Consider the following 14,793-nt stretch of genomic DNA (forward strand, 5'->3'; position numbering starts at 1 on the left):
GGGGGGGGAGGGCGCCATTCTCATTCAAACCACAATATTGGGCTATATAGTAAGAATCTGTCATCCATAAAAAGGAGAGAAAGGTAGAAGACTACAGTGCTGGGTCCTTTTCATTTACAAAATACTTGCGATACATTTCATCTTCCTAGTGTTTCCTGCATTATCCAGAGTCCCTGACGGTTTTCCCCAGGTGAAGACCTTTGTCTCATGGACCAGTGAATTTAGGGACTATATATTCAGATTTCTGAGTTGACAACCTATGTTGAAGATAGTTGGGACCTCTGGAAAGTTCAATCAAGGGGTTTTTGTGTGTATGTGTCAGAAACCATAAACCAATGTTTCTGTGGGGCATAAATATTAGATCACTTACTAGAAAAACAGACTAGCGAACAGCAGTTTGCTTTAGGCTTTCATGTCAAGGAAACTTCTGTTCAGCCTCAGTGAGAAGGTATTCCAGCTGCTGGGTTCCAAAATGGAAGGTGGGTTCAGAGTGATTGGATTCTCTTATTCCAATAGGAGCAAGAGTTACCCCATGTTTTGTGGTTTTTCCATAGGATTCAAAGAAATACTTCAATAAGCACTGTATGGTCCAAACAGAGATATGACTGTAGAGAGGCTCTTGTTCATGGAGGCCATTATATGGTCCCCTTACCCTACACGTATCCATCATGGATAGATGAATTCATTCATCCATTATTTCTACTAAACATGAAACACTTAGTACTAAAAATAATTAAATAAATAAATAAATAAATAAATAAATAAAAAAGAATGAAGCAACTGGTGTGCAGAAGTGCCTAGGATATATGAAAGCTAAACACAATGCATCTATAAGAACATGGGCTCTTCAAAATGTGGGGCTCTAGTAAGATATACTGGCAAGTCAGATAGGCACCAGACTGCTTGTGGTGGTCTTAATTTCTTAGTTCCCTTTCCTTTGTTGTTGTAGTTGATTATCCCTTCTTCTCTCCTCTTCCTCTTTTTCACATTCTGTTTTGTTTGGGGGGGGTTGTTGTTGTTTTGGTTTTGTTGTTGTTGAGATAGAGTCTTGCTATGTGGCTAAAGCTAGCCTTGAACTCATGATCCTCCTGCCTCAGCCTCTCAAGTGCTAGGATTGTGTGGGCTGCCATGCCCGGCTGTAGGTATCACTGTTTCTAACTACTAAGACTGTCTCTCTATCTAGGATTGAGTGGGCCGCCATGCCCGGCTGTAGGTATCACTGCTTCTAACTACTAAGACTGTTTCTCTATTTAGAACCAATCAGTTCCATCTGCTTCATAGCTTATGGGGCTTAAAGTTCTGGTGTTGAAGTACTTGGTGAGTTCTCAATGGCTTTCACCCTTCCTCTTCCCTTCTCTCCCCATGCTCGCCCTGCTACTGAGCCAGTCATTCTTTGTTTCCCACCCCAGGTTTCTGAGCCCCTTCAACATGATCCTCGGAGGAATCATTGTGGTGCTGGTGTTCACAGGGTTCGTGTGGGCAGCGCACAATAAAGACATCCTCCGCAAGATGAAGAAGCAGTACCCAACGGCCTTCGTGATGGTGGTCATGCTAGCCAGCTACTTCCTCATATCCATGTTCGGGGGTGTCATGGTCTTTGTGTTTGGCATCACATTTCCCTTGTTGTGTAAGTAAACCTGCTTTCCTTGTCTCCCTTCATTAAAACAAATGTAGACCAAATTGGCCAGTGAGCATTGCATAACCTCTCGGTATATCTAACACAGTGTCAGAATCTTCTAAGATCGCATATGAAAACCTAGCAGTTGCTTATTTCCATAAATATATGTGTCTATGACACACTTGCAGTGTGTCATGTGGCTCTTATTACACAGAGATACCAATAAATAAAACAGATCCCAGTCACATGGCAAGAACTGGTACAACCTGCGTCTTATCTCACAGCCATCCATAACTCTAGTTGCAGAGTTGGATCTGATACCTTCTTCTTATCTCTGCAGGCAGCAGGCATGCATGCGTGAGGTATGCATGCATGTATACATATATACATACATACAGGTAAAACTCATACTCATAGAAAAGTAAGTATATCTGAAAAAAATAACTGGGCTACACTATAAACACTGAATACTATGAGTCTGCTAAACTAGATATTATTTTCTAGATACCTTGTTTTCTAAGACCTCAAACAGTAAGACGTGAAACAGAGATCTAATTCCAGGTCTCAGCAGCAGACATCTGGTTAGTGTTAGTGTTAGTGTAGTTGCTGACGAGAGGATGTCCCGTTCCGTTTGAAAATGTTTCATTGATTCACATTGTTAAAGTAAATAAAATCATTTGCTTATCTGAGATCTTGTCAGATTGAGCCCCAAATATTTACAAATGAATCCTAGACTCTATTACATACACTATATCAACCAGTAAATTCAAGCTTTGGGGAATTTTCCCCAAATTTTCCTTGCTGTATTAGGAGTTAGTGCTGGAATGGTTCCATTTAAATATAGTGCTTGTTAACTATAGTCCCTTCTCTGCCTGAGAGTCTGAGACAGGCCAGAGTAATAAAATACATCACAGAGTCAAGAGCCTCCATTTCTCTTGCCAGATTTACAGGAAACCAGAGCGTCATTGGTCATCATAAGTGAGCTGTGTTCACCCATCTCTAAGACAAGAAAATTAAGATCAGTTACTCTCATCCTCTAATACATGAGGATCATCTGTTCAAGAACTGTTTGAAAACATGTATTTCTAAGCCATATCCCTTGGAAAGCCTGATTCTGTGGGTCAACAGTGGTGCCCCAAGTGCCTGATACTTAGAAAGTGGCCCATATCCCTAAAGGTCAGAGTAGGCCAGGGACATCTAGTCTTTCTTTGAATTGTGCATAGCATAGTATGGGAATTTTCCTATAATAGGTTCTTTTGTTTATGTATTTACTATGTAGTACATGCGTGTGTCCATATGCATGCATGTGATTCCCCATGTGTGTAAGGGTGAGCATGCAGGCCCAGAGTTTACATCAGGTGTCCTCCACCAGTGCTCTCTATTTTATTGATCAAGGCAGAGTCTTTTGATGAGCCACTTGGCTACTCTGTCTGGCTTGTCCTGAGGCTCTCTTGTTTCTTCCTTCTAAGTGCTGGGGTTGCAGGCTGGCTCCATGCCTATCTGGCTTTAGGTTGGTCCTGGAGTCTCCAGTCCTCACATGTTGTGCACTGAGTCATTCTCTTGCCCTTTTCTCTTTAATTTTTAAAAATTGCATCTATTTATCACCCATCCATCCATCCATCCATCCATCCATCCATCCATCCATCCTGCCCAAGAAACTGTGGTGGTAAGAGGACGACTTCTCCCAGCGTGTGATTCCTGGGGATCGAACTCAGATTACCAGGCTTGGAAGCAGGCACTTTACCCACTGAGCCATCAACTCCCCAGCCCTACTTAACAGGCCCTTTGGGTGCTTTGTGTGTACATGGGACAAATAACTGTTATAGATCACATGGAATGTCTTACAATACAGATTCTCTACTCCATTCCCTTAAGATCCTGGGACAAGAGGTCCACAAAGAGGGACTGTGGGACCTATTTCATAGTAAACAAGGCCAGGTCATTCCAAGTGACACCTTTAGAAAACAGGCCTCTTTGGAGGCACCTTAAAGGTGGGGTTTTCCTAGATCCTGGCATTTAAGGAACAAAGTACAGATAAAACCACAATGCAAAAAATATCCCTCCTGGAACACCGTGGGTAAGTAGATTCATATTCAGGTTGGAATCATGTCAATGGACTGTCATGTTGTTTAAGTAAACATTTGCAAGGTAGGCATTTCAGTGGGAAAAAAAAGAATGTGGCTGTCAGATCAATGGTCTTCCAAATTAGTACTGTGCTTTCTTCCACATACACACAACAATCTGTGTGCGGCTTGAGAAGTAGCTTTATATAAAGTCTGCGTGACCATCTGAGGGTCAGCAAGGCAAGCAGACCCAACAGCTAGAAGACACAGTTTACTATATTGTAAGGGGTCAAAGCGGGGGTTATTGGGCTGGGGAGATGGCTCAGTGCTTAAGAGCACAGAGGGCCCAAGTTTGGCTCTCTACATCCATATTAGGTGGCTCACCACCACCTAGAACTCCAGCACCAGGAACCACCTCCAGGGGGACCTGATGCCGCTGGCCCCTGCAGGCACCAGCTCTCATGTGCATAAAGCCACAGACTCAGATACACACACACACACACACACACACACACACACACACACACACACACGATTAAATAACAATAGGAATTTTATTTATTTTACATAATTAAAAAAAAAGTAAAGGGAATTCTTCGATGCTGTCATTTCTTTCAGTGATGTTCATCCATGCATCCCTGAGACTTCGAAACCTCAAGAACAAGCTGGAAAATAAAATGGAGGGAATAGGCTTGAAGAAAACTCCGATGGGCATTATCCTGGATGCCTTGGAACAGCAGGAAGAGAGCATCAACAAGATTGCTGACTATATCAGCAAAGCAAGGGAGTAAACACAACTCGCCCAGTGACAGGGCTCACACCGGGAATCCGGTTGCACTTTCCCCTTGTTCAGACCCATTTTCTGTCTGTGGTTTTGAAACAGAAGGTGCACGTCTTACCACCCAACTATCCAAGGCATCCTGCATGCACAGGCCCACTGCTAAGATCTCCGATATGACCCACGGAAGGCCTCAGAAACTGCAAAAGTATAGACCCACTCTCCCGTTGTGTCTGAAGTGTCTGGTGTGTTTTTGAAAAAGAATGTGGATTAGAGAGCCACAGTACCATTGTATTGTAGGGAAGAAGTCCCCGTAGAACCTGGAGGCGATATGGAGGACATGAAAATCAGTTAAAGTATAAGATGTAGTGTGTCAGCCTGTTTCCAATGCTGTCTGACATCCCCTCCAAAATCCCCCACGACTATGATGTGTCGGGTATGTTAGTTTAGTGGTATTATCTTTGTTGTTTTAAAACCAGAGGCGATCTCTATCACTTTGGCGCCTGTTTGATGTGCAGTGGAAGCTGGATCGGCCGGTTGTTTATATTTTGTTTACGAATATGAAGGTAGCTGTTTAGAACAGTGTTTTGTTAAATTTTGTAAAAATTTTTAAAAGGGTAGTAATATGCTTTCACCAGCAGGTGTTTCTTGCAAACTAAATGTAAACCTCCTGGGGTAGGGTTGGGAGTGGGAGGGATGGTTACAACTCTGTAACTTCTGTTATTCTTGTTAAAAATAAATACAAATAGAACCAAGCTTGAGTTCTGTCTTTATGACACATTTTTCCTTACTATAGCAATAAAAAGGTGTCTAAGATAATGATGTTTACATGGTTTAGGTTTTTTTAGATTTATTTTTATCATTTTTTATTTGTATGTGTGTGTGTGTGTGTGTGAGAGAGAGAGAGAGAGAGAGAGAGAGAGAAGGAGGGAGGGAGGGAGGGAGGGAGGGAGAGGGAGAGGGAAAGGGAGAGAGAGAGAGAGGCCACCTGCATGCAGTGCCCACTGAGGCCAGAAGAGGAAATTGGACTCCTGGAGCTGGTGTTACAGATGGTTATGAGCTGTCTAATGTGGGTTCTAGGAACTAAACTGAGGTCCTCCAAAAGAGCAGAAAGTACTCTTAACCTCTGAGCCACCTCTCCAGCCCCAGTCGTTTATCTTTTTTAAGTAGATGGGAGCATTTAGGAAGAAATGAGAGTGTATTTTATTAATTCCTTAGGAGCTCAGAGAGGACAACCACAGCTGATATTTTTAGCCTGCAAAGTTCCCCTAGAGAACCAAGCCAAAGGAGTTTAAACAGCTCCTATAACTCATACAGCTGTTGACAGCAAGCATGGTGGCCATATACTTACATAAATAGCATTGGAGTTAGGATGGCGTGAGCATATACATTTCACTACAGTTATCCCTTTATGGCTCATATATAGAGAAATAGATGAGACAGATGAGACATGGCTGTTTGCCATTTGAGTGATTTCACAGGTGAAACAAAACATTTAGGTTTTCCTAACATTGAAAGGATAACTGATGGGGCCTTTTCCAAAGCACTTCCGTGCATCCTAAACAACTCATGACCACTTTGGCAGCTCTGAGGTCTTCTGTTTTAGCCTCTCAGCCAATCTGAAGCATTACCCAAAAAGGAAGAATAAAGTCAGAAGCATTTTAGTGAGACTTTATTCAATGTATCTCTGTGTTAAATATCAAGACGCTTGGCGAGAGCCTGGGAAAAAAACTGAAAAAACTTAATACTTCTACCTTGTATTTTGAAAACTGTTTAATAAAACCCTTTATAGGTGTTTTATTTGAAGCTAGAAAAACAACTGAAGTTTGGCAGAATCTTTTAAACTTGTTGTGGGTTTATATACATTTAAACCCTGTGATGGTTTGTATGTGCTCAGCCCAGGGAGTGGTACTCTTAGGTGTGGCCCTGTTGGAGTAGGTGTGTCACTACTCCATGTGGACATGGGCTTTAAGACTCTCATCCTAGCTGCCTGGAAGCCAGTATCCTGCTGGCAGCCTTCAGATGAAGATGTAGAACTCTCAGTTCTGCCTGTTCCATGCCTGCCTAGATGCTGCCGTGTTCCCATCTGGATAATAGTGGACTGAGCCTCTAACCCTGTAAGCCAGCCCCAATTAAAAGCTGTCCTTATAAGAGTTGCCTTCATCATGATGTCTCTTCACTACAGTAAAACCCCAACTAAGATACCCTCCCCTTTGTTTTCTGTTTTTGGTCTTTGGTTTTTTGTTTGTTTGTTTGTTTGTTTGTTTTGGTTTTTCAAGATGTTTTCTCTGTCCTGGAACTCACCTTGTAGATCAGGCTGGACTTAAACTCACAGAGATCTACCTGCCTCTGCTTTGGGAGTGCTGGGATTAAAGGCATGTGCCCACCTCATAAACCTCTTCCATTTTAATGTGATGTATTCTGACATAAGTGTCATGAATTTGTAGGAAGCGATAGCTTGCATTTTAAAAAGCTATTCACAGCAATTTCCAAAGCCAGTAGTCAGGTCCAGAAAGATGACTTCTCAGTTTCCCTTGCTGGTGCTGTGATAAAATACTCTGACTAATGAAGGAGGATGAGGTAGAAAGGACCCATTGTTAGGTACTGGTTTATTGATCTGTTTAGTGATTTACTTACTTTGCTGCCTGGAACAGACTGACCTGGAGAGACAGTTGAAACAAGGGATCATTGCCCTTATCAACCTGCTGACTGGCACTTCTGTAAAATCTCACTTGCTTGCCCTGTCCCTCCTCATGGTTTCAGAGCTGTGGTTCTCACCCTTCCTAATGCTGTGACCATTTAATGTAGTTCCTAAAATCAGGGTCGTTGTTTTAGAGTCTACAATGAGAATACAAACTGGACACAGGACTGAGGCATTTCATAAGATGTCCTAGTTTCAATCCACCGGTGACGTCTCCTCTTTTCCACCCTCACTGTTGTCAGAGTGCTTATTCCACAAAGATTCCTGCAACATGAAAGTAGCTTAAGGGACAAGAGGTTTTTGCTAGCTTACAGTTCAAGGAAGGTACAGTCCATCACCATAGGAAAGTCAATGCAATAGGAGCCTAAAGTTGCTGGACGTATTGTACTACACCCACAGTCAAGAATCAGGAAGTAACAAGTGCATGCTGTCACCCAGCTCCACTTTTCATCTAGGGAATGGTGCCACCCATAGTGGGCAGATATTCCCATTTTAATGTAATCAAGGTAATCCCCCACTAGTATGCTCAGAGGTCTCCCAGGTGATTTCAGATTCTATCAAGTGGATAACAGAAAAAATAGTGTATGAATATCGTGTTTTTAAAATTTGCACTTATTTATTTTGTTCATGTGGAAGTCAGAAAACAACGTGTGGTAATCACTTCTCTTCTGTGTGAGTTCTGGAGACTGAACTCAGGTTGTCAGCCCTTGGCAGCAAGCATGCTTACCTGTAGAGCCATCTCACTGGCCCTAATATTACAATATAAAACAAGTTAAAATCATAGATAGACAAAAAGCACAGTGAGAACTGCCTTCCTCTCTGTGTGTCTCTCTCAACCTTGATTTGATCTCTGGAATCCATATAAAGGTGAAAGGGGAGAACCAATTCCATTGAGGTCCTCCGACCTTTCTGTATGCCATGAGGTATGTGTGCCTGCTCTCACACACGCAGCTAAAAACAACATTTCAAAGGAAGATAACAAAGCTATTATATGATGCCTGTTTTAAAAATCGCTTAATTGAAAACTACATGAATGTGTACACTTTTGTATTCTCTATCATTAAAAACCAAAGCAAACCCAAAAGTCCACATTTTTCATAGTTTGTTCTTCCTATGCTGTACTGTTTTGAGTTTGTTCCATTAGAGCAGTTGTTCTCAACCTGTGGGTCATGACCCCTTTGGAGGTCAAACACCCTTTCATAGGGGTTGCCTAAAACCATCTAAAAATACAGATTTAACATTACAATTCATGACAGTAGCAAAATAACAGTTATGAAATAGCAATAAAACTAATTTTGGCCAGGCAGTGGTGGCCCACGCCTTTAATCCCAGCACTTGGGAGGCAGAGGCAGGTGGATTTTTGAGTTCCAGGCCAGCCTGGTCTACAGAGTGAGTTCCAGGATAGCCAGGGCTACACAGAGAAACCTTGTCTCGAAAAAACAAACAAACAAACAAAATAAAATAAAACACAGAACAAACTAAAAAAAAAAAAAAAAAACTCACACACACACAAAAAAAAACCAACCTAATTTTATAGTTGGGATATTGTGCCAGGAAGATTTCATGAACCCCAAAAGACCACCAAAGAGCCGACTCCATTGTAAAGCAGCCCCGAACTCTCATTGGGACAAGGTTTTATAGGAAAATGGGAACAAGTCATGGGAGTGGGAGTGTCTATCCTGGCAAGCATCTGACTGAACGTCTATTGTAAGCTGACAGGTGGGTGCTCTGAAGCAAGAAGGTATACAGTCAGGAAGGGTCAGAAAGTATATCTGAAACAATCAGGCTAAGCTTTGATTAACTGTTGCTAAGAAGTAGCTAGGAGGGAGTAACTCTGGCGGAGGACAAGCCATGGGGTCCTTCCTGGTACTTGGGTTTAGCTGCAGGTCAAGTTCTCAGGCTTTCTTTTTTCTTTCAAGATGGAGGTTGGTTCCAAGATTTGGTAGGTTTGGCCTCTGGCTGGGGAGGAGGGTGTCACAACATGAGGAACTGTGTTAAAGGGTCACAGCATTAGAAAGGTTGAGAACCCCTGCATTAGAGAGATTCTCTCCCAGCCCACTTTGCCTGCTTTATATCATCTACAATTAAAAGGGAAGAGAAGGAAAGTTTTGCTTTCTTTTTCAGGTAAGAAAACAGAAAAAAAAAAAAAAGAAAAAGAAAAAGAAAAGAAAAAGAGAAAAAAAAGAAAAAGAAAAGAAAAAGAGAAAAGACAAGACAAGACAGGGTGGCAGTACACACTTTTAATCTAAGCGCTTAGGAGGCAGACAGCCAGATCCATGAGTTCAAGGCCAGCCTGGTCTACAGAGCAAATTTCAGGACAGTCAAAGCTACTCAGAGAAACCCTGTCTCAAAAACCAAAACAAAACAAACAAAAAGGCCAAAAAACCCAGAAAATCACCAAAACTTGATTTCCTAATTCCTGTATTCTTATTACTTAAAAAAAATGTTTACAAATTTAGAAATTTTATTACAGTATATCAAGTTCTGTGCATCTCCTAACTATAATGCTAAGAACTGTGGAAACTTGGAAGGAGGGAAGGAAAAGGCTTGGAGCTGTTGGGAATGTTTCTACAGAGGGGCTGGAACCTGCCATGTGGTTGGGAGATTGGATAGGCCCTTCATAGATGGTGGATGTCTTAGGTTTTTCCGTGGAAAAGTCAAAGAGGACAGACACACTGGGTGTGTAAGAGGATGTTCTCTCAGGAGCAACTTAAGACTTTCAAGGGAAGAGGATGGATCGGTTCATCAGGGCCAGGTGACAGGGTATCTGAAGTGGAGGATGAGGTGTTTAATCCTGTAGACATGCTCCCTTTAGAGGGGTTTTAAAGAGACTCAGATTAAACGTGTATGTGTGTTTTTGTGTGTGTGTGTGTGTGTGTGCAAAACTTTGCCAATTACTGTATTATTTATCACCCCCACGTTTTTGTCTGTAAAACAGCATGGTGTCTGTAGCTGTCCCTAAGATTGGAATCACAGCAGGGTACTTGTACGTGTGAGGGGTTTGCTTTGCTCCTCACTTTTTCTGGTCACGCTCTGTTTTCCCCACAGTCTGTTCTTGCAGGCTTGGCTCCTAACAGACATCTGTATCAGAATGTATACTCCATCAGTATACTTCAAGACCTCAGGGAGTCAGCAAGGACACTGAGCAGAGTTCAGGCTGATAGCGTATCTGGATTTAGAATCACCTAGGAGACTCAGCTGTGGGCACATCTTGGGGAGCTTTCTAGAGAGGCTGAACTGAGGAGAGAAGACTAACCCTGAATGTGGATGGAAGCATCTCTAGCCTGGGGTCCTAGACCACACTTCATGAGAGGATGGCACTGAATACCGCATCCATCTCCCTCTGCCTCCTGTGACTAATGTGACCAGCTACCTTAGCCTCTTCCTTGAGTAGCTTTGGTTGGGTATTTTGTAACAGCGGTGAGACCAGTGATGAGCAGAGTGAGAGAAGGGATTTTCTCTGTTCTTTGAGAACTAGCAAAGAGTCCTTTATTCCAAAAAGCTGCAGAAGGCCTGCCAGGCACTCACTTCACATGATTTATTCCCTTTCAGATGCCATGTAGTGATGACTGAGGAGATGGGAGGAGGAAAAAAAATGGGAGTGGGTGTAGACTCGACAGTTAACACTTCCATCATATTTATTGTTATTCACTAGAAGAGAACAATAGTAAAGTGTTTACCAAACGAGGTTAGCTTCTGCTTCTTCTAGAAGCTACAATTTTCACCCAAGGCGGTCCAACTCTGAGAAGAAAAATGTGTTGCCTGTGAACATCGATATTCTGTATCCTTCCTTTCCTCTTGGGCCTGAGTCTTCTCACAGCCTGGTTGGAGCCACGGTCCCAGTTCTGTCCCCTGCACTGTTCTTGAAACAGCCTCCGGCTCTGACCTTGCTGTTCTAGATGACTCTGCTGCCTCTTACTCCAGCTCCTTCGGCAGTTGTACCTGCGGTTTAAACATTTGAAGAGGAAGAAGAAGAAGAAGAAGAAAAAAATGAATCCTGGAAATGGAAGAGCTGTAAAGCAAAAATCACAAAACTTACATGTCTTGGTGGATGCAAAAGGCCTTAGAAATGTTGGCTACAAAGCTCTCCGAAATCACCACAGAGGCAAAAGGACCAAAGTCACTGTTCTTGGGCAGTTACCAATCCAGAGCTTGTTCGAAGGTTCATGAGTTTGTTGGGAAACGGATCCCAGAAACAAGAGAAGCTCAAAGGCTGGTACCAAGAGTTTTGCTAGCTCCTTGGTGGGGGCTAAGTATCACTTTCCTCCGCTGTAAAATGACAGTAAGAGTTTCCAGTCCATAGTGTTAAAAGATAAAGTTATAAAAAAAACAAAAAACAAAAAAACAAAAAACAAGGGCTGGTGAGATGGCTCAGCGGGTAAGAGCAGTGATTGCTCTTCTGAAGGTCCTGAGTTCAAATCCCAGCAACCACATGGTAGCTCATAACCACCGGTAATGAGATCTGATCTGATGCCCTCTTCTGGTGTACCTGAAGACAGCTACAGTGTACTTATTTATAATAATGAATAAATCTTTGGGCCAGAGCGAGATGGGAGCGAGCGGGGTTGACCAGAGCGAACAGAGGAACAGAGCAAGCAGATGAGGCTCACAACTATCTGTACAGCTACAGTGTATACTCATATGCATAAAATAAATAAATAAATCTTAAGAAAAAAACAATTCTTTCACTGTGTGGGTCCTACACCAGCCTTTGGAGGAGAAGGAGGAGGAAGAGAAAGAGGAGGAGTAGGAGGAGGAGGAGAAAGAGGAGGAAGAGGAAGAAGAAGAGGAAGAGGAGGAGGAGAAAGAGGAGGAAGAGGAAGAAGAGGAGGAAGAGAAGGAGGAGGAGGAGGAGGAGAAAGAGGAGGAGAAAGAGGAGGAGGAGGAGGAGGAGGAGGAGAAGGAGGAAGAGGAGGAAAAAGAGGAGGAGGAGGAAGAGGAGGAGGAGGAAGAGGAGGAGGGCTCTAAGCAGACATGACTTACAAGGCTAGAACTGCTGGAAAGACGGCTCAGCTGTTAAAAACATAGCTCTTACAGACAACTAGAGTTCATTTCCCAGCACCCACATTAGGTGCTCCCAACTCCCTGAAACTCCAGCTCCAAAGGATCTGATGCCCTCTTCTGGCCTCTCCAGGCACCTACACTGGCATGCACATAGCCACACACAAGCATCTACATATAATTAAAAATGATATATGATCTGGGGCTGAGAGATAGATTTGTTAGTAAAGTGCTTGAGTGGCAAGTGAGTTAGATGTCCCCAAACAACATTAAAAAGCCAGGAATGATAGCACCTGCTCACTGTCTCAGCATTCGAGAGATAGACACAGTGACCCAGGAGGCTCCCTGGCTGGCCTCCCTGCCTGCTTATCAAGCTCATCAGGCCAGGGAGAGGCCCTGTTTCACAGACCAAGGTAAATAGCTCTCAAGGAATGATGCTTCAGATTGACCTCTGATATGAAAATGTGCACGCATGCATGTGCTTACACACAACACACACACACACACACAAAGTCTATCCTTGAAGCACATTTCTAATATTTCAGTAACATTTAAAAACAGAATATATTTTTCAAAAAAAAAAAACCTATATCTAGGTAAACTTCACAAGGACAAAATAACCACAAAAGAGTCACATCTGCCCAACTCTAAAATCTACGTTCAGCATCTGTTGCATAGCAACAGCTTCAAGTCTAGCTTAAAGTCAAGCACTTAAAAGGGTTTTAAGTGCTGCTCTGCCTTAGGAGGTAACTCGCCCATCGTGTGTGCACTTTTCAGAAGATGCGGACCATGCTAAGACACTTGGAGTTTGTTAACAACTGAGCATATTTTCCTCTTCCCTGCCCATGTGCAGCTGTCAGAGTGGTGAGCCCTTGTGGGCTCTGCTTGCAGTCAGTTCTTTGCCCGTGTGCTCTGGAGAGGAATATTTCACAGTGCCCTGCCCTCCAGAGGGGACATTCAATATCCTCCTCAGGCCAAGGGAAGTCTCCATGTGTCTCAGATCCCAAAGGGGGTAGCTGTGTCTGGGTAGGGTTTACCCACGAAAAACGCCAATAATTAAGAGCAATGGGATTTTTAAAAATACATGGAAGGCTTTCAATAATTTGTCAAGCTGCAACAAATAGCTAAAACAGTATGTTCTTTGTATGTGTTTAAATACGTATGTGGAGGTTAAATAAATAATACTTTAAAAAGCAAAGTGTGGAGCTATAGAGATGAATCAACAGTTAAGAGCATATGTTGTTTGAGGAGAAGACCCAGGTTTGGTTCCCAGCACCCATATGGTAGCTCACAGCCATGAGTAACTCCAGTTCCAGGGGATCTGATGTCCTCTTCTGACCTCTGCAGGTAACAGGTACATGTGTGGTATACATGTGTGTAGGCAAAACATGCATGCACATAAAATAAAAATAAATGAATCTAAAATAAAATTTTTAAAGCGAAATTTAGCATTGGCTCACTATAAGGACCTGACCCATAATACCATGTTCCAAATAGGATGAAGTCAGGGGTGGGTGTGAGGCGGGGAGGGGGGGCTCAGAGCATGGGATAAAGGGCTGAGTCACTAAATCATCATTAACTGTCTGGAAAAGAACAATAAAGGAGAGATCTTACACCAGCTTATTTTCTAAAGTTTAACCCTTTAATTCATCCATAGCAGCAAACATTCTGTGAAAAGCCTAAGCGTTTTAAATAAAGTTGCATGGAAAGAGGAAGACACGTTTAGTCATTAGAGTCACCATTTTGAAGTAGAGCAAGCAGAAACCAAGGAAAAGATGACTAGATTTGATATTGCAAAAAATCAAACTTGAGCTGAGTGTAGTGGCACATACCTCTACCCTCAGGACTTCAAAGGTGGAGAGAGGAGAAACAGGAGTTCATGGCTAGCCTTGCTGCTTAAAACAACAACTACAACAACAGCAACAGATTTTAATTAAAGGTTAAGATACCAAAATCACAAACAGGAGAAAATCAATTCCTATTATTAGTAGGGGTTCCTTTTTGTTTAACTTATTAGTTTAGTAATTTTTAAGTGTATTTGGAATGTATGAGCATATACAGCCTTATATATAGTGCATACATGTACACACACACACACACACACACACAGGGAAATATGGCAGGATTATAAGATGTGTTTTAGTAGTGGTTATTCAAGATGTTATCTTGAATCTGGCTATGGACCAACACCTTGGTGGATATCTAGAATAGAGAGAAAAAGATACGCATTAAGGAATTTGAGAGATGTACACTGTGTCCGGAAGGGCCTTAACCCTGAAGCAGATTGTGATGGGTAGTATAAAAAAACTTCCTTCCAGATGAAGGTAGTTCCAGAGAAAGATCAGACAGGCACTATTGCTGCCTTGATTTTGTGTCTAGGAAGAAGTATTTGAAATAAGACTTGGAACTTGTATCAATTTCTATGGGTAGAAGAAAAGATCATTTGAGGCTATAGTGCCCCAAGGATGCTGTAAAGTTGTTGTCCCTCAAATAAGCAGCATCAATATCTCTAGAAGTTGGCCAGAAGGAGGAATTCTCCATCTAAGACCTACTGAACCAGAAGTTCTAGGGAAGAGACCGGAAATGTGAGATTCTGAAAATAGATTTTAGAAAAATTATATGTATATAAAAA

General features: G+C 42.4%; 2 protein-coding genes across 3 annotated transcripts in view; one reads left to right on the forward strand and one right to left on the reverse strand.

Annotated features, from left to right (window-relative positions):
• Arl6ip5 (ADP ribosylation factor like GTPase 6 interacting protein 5) overlaps positions 1-5,214 on the forward strand; it is a 22,261-nt gene extending 17,047 nt beyond the window's left edge. Inside the window, exons 2-3 of the mRNA XM_031382697.1 lie at positions 1,410-1,627; positions 4,300-5,214. Of these exons, the coding sequence (XP_031238557.1) occupies positions 1,410-1,627; positions 4,300-4,472 (391 nt within the window). The 3' untranslated portion in view covers positions 4,473-5,214. The remainder of the gene's footprint in view (positions 1-1,409; positions 1,628-4,299) is intronic.
• A 4,171-nt stretch (positions 5,215-9,385) lies between these two features.
• The window catches only part of Lmod3 (leiomodin 3), a 16,307-nt gene continuing 10,899 nt past the window's right edge, over positions 9,386-14,793 (reverse strand). For both annotated transcript variants that reach the window (XM_031382700.1, XM_031382699.1), the window contains one exon: positions 9,386-11,102. In XM_031382700.1, the coding sequence (XP_031238560.1) occupies positions 11,076-11,102 (27 nt within the window). In that variant the 3' untranslated portion in view covers positions 9,386-11,075. The remainder of the gene's footprint in view (positions 11,103-14,793) is intronic.

This window comes from Mastomys coucha, unplaced genomic scaffold (assembly GCF_008632895.1).
Source record: "Mastomys coucha isolate ucsf_1 unplaced genomic scaffold, UCSF_Mcou_1 pScaffold20, whole genome shotgun sequence".
Taxonomy (NCBI): domain Eukaryota; kingdom Metazoa; phylum Chordata; class Mammalia; order Rodentia; family Muridae; genus Mastomys; species Mastomys coucha.